Here is a 10,574-nt window from a genome sequence, read left to right on the forward strand (position 1 = left end):
TTCTACTTTGTGGTGACTATACAGCCACCGTCATACGTTGGGCACCAAACACGGAGGTGCATCCATACGGAGAAAACAAGGTGGAGAAATCTATTGGAATCAGGTAATTATTCGTGTAACTCTGTCAAGCAATGCTGAATTTATCAAATCTTTCGCGAAGATTTCTATTCCTTCGAAAGGATTTCGACAAATGTCAATGAACGAAAAGCAGCTGCAAACGAGGCAGCAGACACAAAAACCACCGCAAACCGTAGATAAGAGCAAGACAGACGCCTGACTCGTATCTTAACCTGGGTTCAAATCCCGGTGTGGTAAAAAAACGATACCGCCACAACTCCCGTGGTTCCTACAGGAGCACCCACGCAACCAGTTGCCACAAGTCAACCATGCGGTACGACGGCATTACCGAAATGCGGTCCCACAAACGGAAGAAAACATCGTACTGCCACACTACATACGCAACATCAGGCAAGCAGCTTAAATGTCTGTGTGACAAAGTACATTCAAAATACCGCTGCTTCGAATGAAGTCCATGCCGTTGTAACACCACAAACTACCAGTGTTTATTGATTAGTTGTACATGTGGCACATGTTATATTCTAATGCCCGGAGAGAAGGTTATGTATAACTATAAGGCAATAGTACCAAATGACTCAACACAAACTGTTTTTAGCAAGCCAATATGTACTCATGTTATTGTTTTTGACAATGGCGCCCACTTCGCACATACGTGTGTGCATGTAGGACTTCCGGTCCCATCCTCTCAAACTCTGCGCCTCTGCAGAGCTTGGTTGTTACGACATGGTCAACATCCCCCTCTTTGCTGACCTCTCACTTCTCTCTCCTTTAAAACAATATTTCAAACCCCGCATACTGGAATCCCCCACAACACCCCAACTTTCCCTCATTGAATATAACCTTGAAATTCCCTAAATTACTCGACCTTCGAATTAGAAACACGCACTTCTTAATATGAACACCACCTACTTTGACACCGCTGCACACCTAAACTTTCCCCAATTCCCACAACCTAACAAACCCTACGCCACAACCCTTACAGCCCTTCTGAACACCTCTATGTTGCCATTCCATTTCGTAAACTCGTAACTGAATCCGCAACGACCCTTGCCCCTCGAACAACATCTCCCAACACCTCATCAAGTCCCTCAAACAGTCCATAAACTTTAAGTTCGTAATCCTGCGGAACAGGGACAACACCTTTCCTAAGGGCGTCCTGGCCGATGTCGAACATTCTATAAATATAAATTAATCAACCTTCTCTCCACCCCATTCTAACATCAACAAGACTTAATCCTGTACCATTACTTAATTTGTTTTTGTTTTGCTTTTCACGCTTAACATAGCTTACTTTCTTCTGACGTTTTTTTTTCTCATCCTCTTTACTCTTCTCCCACATTTTTCTTTTAATACGTTTTTTTCTTTTTTTGCCATCGTTTATATTATTTCTGTTTCCATTGCTTTGTGTAAATTTTTGTGTGATATTCGTTGTGGCGGATCAGTTTTCCAGAATACAAAAACACACAGTGGCCATCAGTCTGCAGCTCACAGCATTCATATTATTGGCTCCACTTTGCTTGTGTATAAGATAAGCAACGCCTGCTAAAAATCTTTAACATGAAACTTGCTCGTGGGTATACACTTTTCGTGCGCTATAATAGTCAATTCCTTAACACGAATTTTTGGAAGTAATTGCATTATGATTGTAACGTATTTATACCACCTACAATATCAAAAATAAATAACTTTTGTTCTGCGCCAAACTGTTTTACTGAGGAAACCTGATACTGGTAATAAAGGCACAGAGTGTTGCTTCTTTGTATTACCGAACAATTCCACATGTTTGGTAATAATGCCACGTTTTACGTAACAATGCCACGTGTTTGCGTAACATTGCCACGTGTTTGGTAACAATGCTCAATTTAAAAACAATGGGTTAAACAGACGAACATGAAACTTTTAGTTTTCTCGGTAAAATATGAAAAAAGATTGACGATTAAGTTTATTTGAAATTTTGTAAAGTCAACGCAAACTGTGATGCGATCGACGTGTTGGTCACCTCTGATATAAACTTTTACTTATCTTAGATTCACTCTTTGCGCCACCCACTGGCCACTTCTTACCGCAACAACATTATTGTTACGTGTGAGTGTTTCGAAATCAATAATTCCCATGAAATATTAAAGTAAAAACACTTCTAAACGCGTGGGGTTTTGAAACTTTCTTATTTGACCCGACTTTATTATAAACTGTTCAAAATTCGTTATTTTAATAGAAATCAATCCCTGATAACATCGTCTATTGGTTGATCAACACTAATACAACGAACAAGTGCTTTCACCTCATGTAAGGACTGGTGAGGTTTTCAGTATAAGTGGAAAAATTGGCCGGTTTTTCATCACTTCCGTCCATGCAATTGGTGTCAAAACCATCACAAAACCACCCAGCCCACACCTTCCTACCATCATTGCAAGTGAACTCTGCACAAAACACATGAACGTAAATCGATTTGAAATCCATCAAAATCCGTAAAACTACCCAATATATTAAATTAATTGAGAGTTTACGATTTGCAACAAAATACTTACTTCCGCCAGGTTGATACTGTGCTGAAGCAATTGTGATGAAGGAGAGCAGGATTCTAACCACCTTCAACCAATACCTGATAAAACACAAAGAGTTTATATCTTACAATGATATATTTCTCTTACTCAGGGGAATGACGTCATCATGAAATTTAGTGGAGTTTTACAAACTTTATGTCCAAGGAACACTGCAACGTTATTTAAGTTAACAGGTTACCTCCAAAATGGTTTATATATAAACTGTCGTCACTTTTTTCTGTTTGTTTTTATTCTCATCCGCTTGTTGCTCAAACGCTTAGAGTAAATATTCAGTAGTTTTCGCCAAAACTCGACAGCTCACGGAACCCTTCATATTTTTTGATGAAGCTTACATTGAAAAAGTTTTATTGTCATTTTTGGAAAACAAATGTTTAATCTCTACACTGGTTCATCCATATGACAGATTTAAATACTTTAAACCAGTGTTTCTTAAACTTTTTTGGATCGCGAACCCCTAAAACATTCTTTGAAAAGCTATGGACCCCTTTGCAAGAAACACATTGCAAATGTTGAAAAATTGAAATTCGTGGACAGCGAAACCTTATGGACAAAGTAAAATACGTGGATTTTCGGAATAATTTTGTTTCGCTTCATGGACCCCTTAATGTATCTTCTCGGACCCCTTGGGGGTTCATGGACCCCAGGTTAAGAACCCCTGCTTTAAACCACGTTTAGTTTACTCCAGCCGATCCGTCGGGATATCATCTCTGACAAAAAGCGGGCAAATATTGTAAGCGACCGTTTATAACCAGCTGTCAGATTATGACCAGGCATAATTTTTGTGCGATATTAAGGAACCAACATTTCGTCCCGGGCTCACAATGCGCCTGGAGAAGCGTGAGACACCGTGTAAGTTCATAACACCTGTTAACTAGATCACAGACTAGACCGAATTTAACCTCACTCTATAAACCGTAGCCCCAACCATGCTAAGACTTGCATAGAAATAACAAACTAAAGGCTCCACATTGCTTAACATAAAATTTAAACCTCCACGCTTAGACATGGTAAATATTTATGTTCATTTTAATCCCTCGCAAAAATTATGCATATTTATTGTTTTTTCGACAAAAACGTGGCTATATTTAACCATGTTAAGAATTTAAATAACTCACAAACCTTGCTCCCATTTTTAGTCTGTCGGACCCTGCCCTGGTCCGTCTTAAATCCTTCCTCTGATCAACCAAGATGCCCAGTCTATATTCATGCAACCTTTCTACTGTCCTTAGGTTTGCCTTTGCACTAAACATCGCCAGCGATTAAATACAGACAGGCATTGTTACGCAAATAATATGGATATTCTGCATTGTTCCTTTTACCGTCACTGTTCATTATGACGATATTTGTTTTCTCTTTGCACTTCCTATTGACCCAACACGAGACTGAGGCTAGGGCACAAGGGCCACACGGTCGGGCATTGCGCGGCTTCCATACGATTGTCTTTCTACAAACTAATATCACGTGACGCAATATTTATTCACGGCGTAATTGTGTTTTGCTTACTTACGAACGCAACTCTGCCTCACTGATAAGAAACTTCTTACTTCAAGTAAATGGGACTGAACTTGGGGTCACAAGTCATGTTTGTTACCCTTCGGGCTAAACTTGGACTTCGTCTGGGACAATTTGGATTTATTCTATCAATGGTTTCATCGACCCGTGATATTTTGTGTTCATATTTGTTGTTCAACAGCGTAGTTAGCGCGAAAAATAAAAATGATGGGATTTGTGAATATTTAGTGATGCTGCAACTTTCATGATTCAGTTAAAAATGTAATCGTGCAAGATATTGTGTATATTTGATTAAACAAGTGGTTCCCAAAGTGGGCACAATCGTACGGGGGGCGCTGGAGACCGAATGGGCGATTGGGGAGCGCTAGGAAATAAATGAGCGCTTTGTGACAGGGCAAATTTTCTCTCATAGCGTAAGTCAGTGTTTCCCAACCGGTGGTACGTGAAATTTTTGTTGCAAGGGAATTTTAATAATATAGCTTGCTTGTTAATTGTTTTACATTTTGTGAGATCAAAACCAATACAAGTGGTTTGTTTTAGACTAAAAGCATCGATCGCTATTTTGAGTAGGTAAAACTATGCATTGATGAATCGTTTGAATATGTAGCAGTGAAGTTCATTGCTTTGGAAGGAAGTAATTGTTGATGGATTATTCCACCTACACTAGTTCACCAGCTACGAACCACTGACATATAGTGACTTCTTCCTCGACAAGATCCAAGGCAAATTCTACACTTCGCTTGATAACTTACTTTATGACGTGTTGCCATTCCTGGTATACGAAGTTTACCTATGTACCTTCATTTGATTCAGCCAGGTGTGTGTGAGTTTAAACGAGCCGAACCTGCATGACGTACTCGTCGGGTGTGAGAACGTATTTGATGCCGGAGGGAGTAAATGTAATATTCGGTATTTGATGTTTGTCGCAACAATTCACTGCATGTTAATTCTACAACGTACAAAATAATCTATATAACCTTACAAACTGTAGGTAGCAAATTTTTATATTTCAATCGTGACTACCTTCATGGTGGTTTTCATAGCTCCAACAACACGTGCGATCATCGCTACTTTCTCTGTTCGGCCGATAAATTCGTTATTACCAGATGCATGGCAGCCACCAACACAAGCTCTGTGGCTAGCTTTATCTACAACACTTATACTATTCACAGAAATTAGCCAAGACGTCTAAAAAAGGCAACAGAATTCTTTGGCAATCTCACCCATAGAGTGCAAATACATTCTTTGCGCACCTAAATTGATGTAATCAAAGTGTTATATTAGTTTGGCAACTTGGGTGCAAAATAAGTCGAGCTGATAGCTTTGAAAAGAAAAGCCAAAGCTAGGATGCTGTTAATCATATTCTAAATAAACATTTTGAACTCACACTCATACATTGAGAGTGGAGGATTTCAATGCTACAACCGCAAACCCGGTAACTTCTATTTCATCCAATGCAATTAAAGCCACAATCTTCAGGTATGTTGTGTTGAATCCATGTGGGAGCCCAGTGGAATTTTTCGTTTTCACTTCATAGCCATTACAATTTTGTTTGTTGATGGGGTGGGGTTATTTTTCTTTGTATGATCTAACCATTGCTATTATAAATGAACTGCAACTGGAATTTCACATTACTATTATGATGTCATCATCTGTTCGGAAAAAAGTCCGAATTTTCCCATAGCAAAATCCTTTATCATAAAATTGTGCAGAAAGTTGTTTGTGTGAAAGTGGGAAATGAGAGAAAAAAGGTTAAGAACAACCACATTGTAATGCTGATCGCCCAGATGAACCAAATCTTTATTTTATTTGAGAGTGGGCCAATTAGTGTACCTGGTGGAACCATTTTAGTGGAAAAAACCATTGCGAAATGGACAGGACTAATTTGTTCTTTGAAAGTGGCTTGCGACCATAATAAATGAACAAAGAACGCACATCAAATATTGCAAAACGTGATTCATGTGAGATTGCCAAAGTTACCAGCAAAACGCTAATTTTCCTTTGTCATTCTGTTTTGTAATGTGACCAAAAATGTGACTTAAACGAGTGAACAACACCGCTGTATTGTTTGCCAAACTTCGGATAACCCTTATGGTTTTATCGGCGCCCATGACATTTATATTGATTGTTTATGTTCAAGTACTTTTGTGCAAAATTAACAAGATTCGGTCAACATTCGGGTTTGGATGAATATTAAAACATTCGGCGAATCCCGGACTTACAGAATATCCGAAAAACTATTCGAGATAGACATGATTACGGACAATTTTGCTGAACGTGGGCAAGTTTTGAAACTGTCTAAAAGTTTAACACGGGTGTAGTTGCTTAGCGATCAAAACTCAAACAGGTGAGGAATTCCTCAACAAACTTATGAAGTGTGTTTGAAACTTAAACCTCATCAGAATCCACAAGTTTAAGAATACACACACTTTTACCCTCTCAACACTGTGTTTATTAGTAACAACAACAAGTATCAGTAAATATGCGTAATCAGCAAACATTCAATAAAACGATTGAATTTTCGTGGAAGTTTAATTTAGCCGGGAACGAACCAGTTGATATTGAATGCCAAACAGTAAATAAGAAAAATAACTTTAAACAAAAATCTTGCTGCTGAACATTTGATGCAATGTTAACGATGGAATGTGAATTATGATGCGATTTACACAGAGAGTTTGTCCTGCCAAGAATTTTACGACATTTTTTTTGCATTAAAATATAATTATCAATGATATACAAAATACACAGGGCGAGGTTTATGTACAAGGCGTGCGAGAGGGGGTTTTGAGGGGGTGTTTTAAACATTTTTTTGGTGATATTTGAAGGTAGCAGACTATATTTTCATGAGCCAATGGTTTGTATTCCATGAGTTGATTACATGGAATGTTTCCAACATCATATTTACAAGTAAACGTTGATCCAGAAACAAAACGTAGTAGGTAAGTCAGTGGAAGCAAGGGGAATCACCGCATCATAGTTTTGTCCAAAATGATTCTACACAAGTTGATGTCAAGCTTTCCAACACTCGCACATGATAAGAGTGTCCATGTGTTGGATGACGTGTGAACGTGGACGACGATTCCGATCAACTCAACACGTGACTCAAACCATGGTACGTAAAAGGAAGAACCACCACATACGACCAATAAACAAAACTAAGCAAACGGAGTGCGTACATCAACCAAAATTCACGTATTTTCGTTCTTTTGTTTGGGTCTGTCGTCAAAGATGTTACTTTGTCCTACTTGTGAGATTTTTAAATGGAAAGTTCTAACTTGGAATATCAATTTTTTGTTGTAGTAAGTTTGCCATCACAAACTAAATATTATTCTACACATGGAAGGTACGCGTGACGTCAAAAAAATATTCGGTTCTATCCATTCGATGCCAGGAGAAATACACATTTGCACAAACTGAATGCAAGGTTTATTTACAGATCGGTTTCTGCTTTAACCACATGTAAGTTTTCTCGGTTAGCAACCACACCCACATTTTCCTGTTGCTCTTCCTGTGGTTGACGTCTGAAAACGGTACGCAGGCCATCCCGGACTCTATCATAAAGCAGTTTCGGTGCGTTGGAATAGATGAGGGGATTTAGAGAGCTGTTTATGGGAAGCAGGATGATTGCTGACACAGCGTACATCACTGGAGGCACAGGGACTCCACCGATGTTTACAAATGACATAATGGAAATTGGAACCCAGCAGAGAAAATCGGTAATTATCAGTCGGATGATTTTCTTTTGTATTTCTGCCGAAACAAACAGCATTAATAGTATAATATGTCTGTAAATACGAATGTGCTTACCTTTGTTTTGTCGTGCCGCCCTTCCACTTCTTAGTCTCTTGTTCACTTGCCTGGTACTAGCAGTTGACTTCTTGTAAATCCAAATATACGTAATTGCAACGAACATGAAGGCCAGGAAGTTAAGAGTAATAATAGCGATTGAATATCCCCATGCCTTGTCGTTGGTTGTTACATACAGTTTGCTGATGCAAACACTGCTGCTGCTGTAATATCTACACATAAACAATTTTGTGGATACAAAATTAAAATTTTGCATAATTAAAACACGAACCCCAAATATCCAGAAATATCAAATAGCTCAGTGTAATTGTAATCCTCAAGAATATCCATAAAATCCATCCAGGAATTAGCATCATTTACTCGCATGAGGGCAGTGTTGAGTTCTTGGGAATCATTGCTTGTGAAGTTGTGTTGGAAAGTTACAAATCGATCCATGAAGTTATTCATACCTGTATACGCAACGTTATAGTGTGATTCGAAACTGGTATCACAACCAACATCAACGACAATTTCTTACTAGAAAAGTCGACTGCAACATTGTCATAAAACGGATTCTCATTCATCCAAGCTTTGGTTTCGAACAAATGTTGAAGTTGAGTTGTGAGTGGAATAAAAGCAATTGTAAACGAGAATGACCAGGAGAAGATAATGGAAAGGATGACAGTTTTCAATTCCGGTTTCAAGGATGCATCGTGTGGCTGAAACAAAAGAGAACATTAACGTGTTTTCATTAAAAGCAATAAGTTTGCAAGCTGGGCGTTCCTTTCAATTCGAGGGACGGGGAATGTAGTTGTCAGTTCGAATCCCATCGGACTGAAATCTTTCTTTACCCACTTTCCGGAGATAAAAGATTTCCAAAGAGAAAGTTGTCATAAACTTTTGGAACGGCCCGGTACCGGTTCAACGAAGTTGGCAATAGCTGACTTAACCAAATACAATTGTTTCACTTACATTTTTCACAGCAAACAGTCGGAATATGGTCAACAGAACCATTGTAAACACCGATGTTTCGCTTGAAAGCAAAACCAATACCCCCATAGTGGCGCAACTTCCGCTTGATCTCCAAATAAGGTCATTGGCACAATAATTTCTAGAGTATCTGACACCAGCGGCTCCCAGCATGATCAGATAAACTCCCATGAGTAGATCGGAAACGGATAGATTCAAAACGAGCAGATGGTTTGTGCGAAATGCAGCAGATTGTGATTGTGTCGTCGCCAACGTTTTGCCTTCCATCACCATGACAACCTCAAAACAAATTGGACGAATATAACACGTGTTCTTATTGCGCAACAAAGACAAAACTTTTTAAAAGTTTAATTTACCAAATTTCCGGCAATGGCGAGCATCCCCATTATCCACACAATGGCTCGTAGAAATGGGTTCGCAATCAACTCGTATCGTGATGAAAATATGTTTTCGTTGATCACTTTTGTATTTGTTGGGCACTCGTCTGACCAATCAGAGCAGTCGCCGACTCCATTGAATTTCTATGTAATTGGTGAACTATCAAAATTGGATAAAAAATGTGTACTGCAATATACATGTGTAGTTTTGTGTACGTGGAAGGCGTGTGACGCGATAATTGGCCAGAAATCTGGCGACAACAATAAGAATAAATTTGTAAACAGGCAGTTCTCATCTGATGGCAAACGTTAAGGTGTGCTTGTGTGATTAGGTGTAGAGAACATGATTTGTGAAGTGGGTCATAATTAAATTAATGTTGTTTGGTGTTGGTCCTTTTAACATTAGGTGTTTCTATATAATTTTTTACTTTGACGTCAGTTTATTTAATTATAAAAGTAGCCGCCTCTGTAGTTTGGCTCCCAACTTTTGTTTTGACGGTGAGCCGTTAGTGCAGGGTGAACTGAGCGTTTACTATGGTTGGGGTTGGAGGCCCGCGTTAGTACATGGATCAGATTGGGAGTAAACGGTTGGTTTAGATCAGAGATACTCAAACATTTTTAGTGCTAAATTAGAAACCTTCAGTTCATTAGGCTTTATTCAGACCTTTTTGTGACCGAATCGCACATTTTAATCCCGCGAAGATCAACTTTAAAAGTTTGGCGCCAAAAAAACGGAGAAAAGGTCTTCCAAAATCGGTTCTAAAACTTCCATACCCACCCTCCCAATAACTTTTGTCCGAATTCGGGATCGCTGAATTAATTTCTGTCACAATAGTAACACACACGGAATCAAAACATCTTTGCCACAGGACACAAAACTTTAAATATTGTTAACATGTGTTTACCTTCTCCTTCTTAACGAACAATGGATCTTTGTTTTCGCAATAAAACCTTCCGTCATTTGTGCAGTTTATTTCGTCACTTTGATCATCGCAGTTAATTGTGAGGTCACAAACATCCGATTTGTTGACAGAAATCTGTCGCAAATGTCTGTGAAATACTTAAACCGTCTTTGTGATTAACTGTGTGCGAAAAATTCAACAAAGGGCATTATGACAAACAATACTGAACAACAGACACCGATACCTATTTGCCTTTTATAGTTAAAATACAGCTTTGAAGTGATTTTTTTTCAAACTCTTGTAATTAAGGTCTGAATTTTTTTGTGGTTTTGTTGACAAGAAATAACTTTACTTTGACTCCATTT

At 38.7% G+C, this 10,574-nt stretch overlaps 1 protein-coding gene across 1 annotated transcript; it reads right to left on the bottom strand.

Annotated features, from left to right (window-relative positions):
- Positions 1-1,075: 1,075 nt before the first annotated feature.
- LOC145895913 (uncharacterized) lies at positions 1,076-8,524 on the bottom strand. The gene is made up of 8 exons (XM_082984690.1): positions 8,479-8,524; positions 8,233-8,410; positions 7,962-8,173; positions 7,645-7,904; positions 7,122-7,309; positions 2,607-2,680; positions 2,360-2,498; positions 1,076-1,253 (listed from the first exon to the last, which is right to left on the bottom strand). Exons 1-8 carry the CDS (start codon positions 8,522-8,524, stop codon positions 1,076-1,078), a joined length of 1,275 nt encoding a protein of 424 aa, XP_082840816.1.
- Positions 8,525-10,574: the final 2,050 nt, after the last annotated feature.

Source organism: Ascidia mentula, chromosome 3, assembly GCF_947561715.1.
Source record: "Ascidia mentula chromosome 3, kaAscMent1.1, whole genome shotgun sequence".
NCBI lineage: Eukaryota > Metazoa > Chordata > Ascidiacea > Phlebobranchia > Ascidiidae > Ascidia > Ascidia mentula.

What these genes read in the sequence shown, in the direction of transcription:
- LOC145895913 (XM_082984690.1), bottom strand. Translation starts at nt 8,524, where the DNA reads ATGAATGAGAATCCGTTTTATGACAATGTTGCAGTCGACTTTTCTA. An exon ending in AGGAAGAGCAACAGGAAAAT is followed by an intron (nt 7,310 to 7,644) that starts GTGGGTGTGGTT and finishes CCGTTTGCTTAG; the next exon opens with TTTTGTTTATTGGTCGTATG. An exon ending in CTCACCAGTCCTTACATGAG is followed by an intron (nt 1,254 to 2,359) that starts GTGAAAGCACTT and finishes TTATATTTATAG; the next exon opens with AATGTTCGACATCGGCCAGG.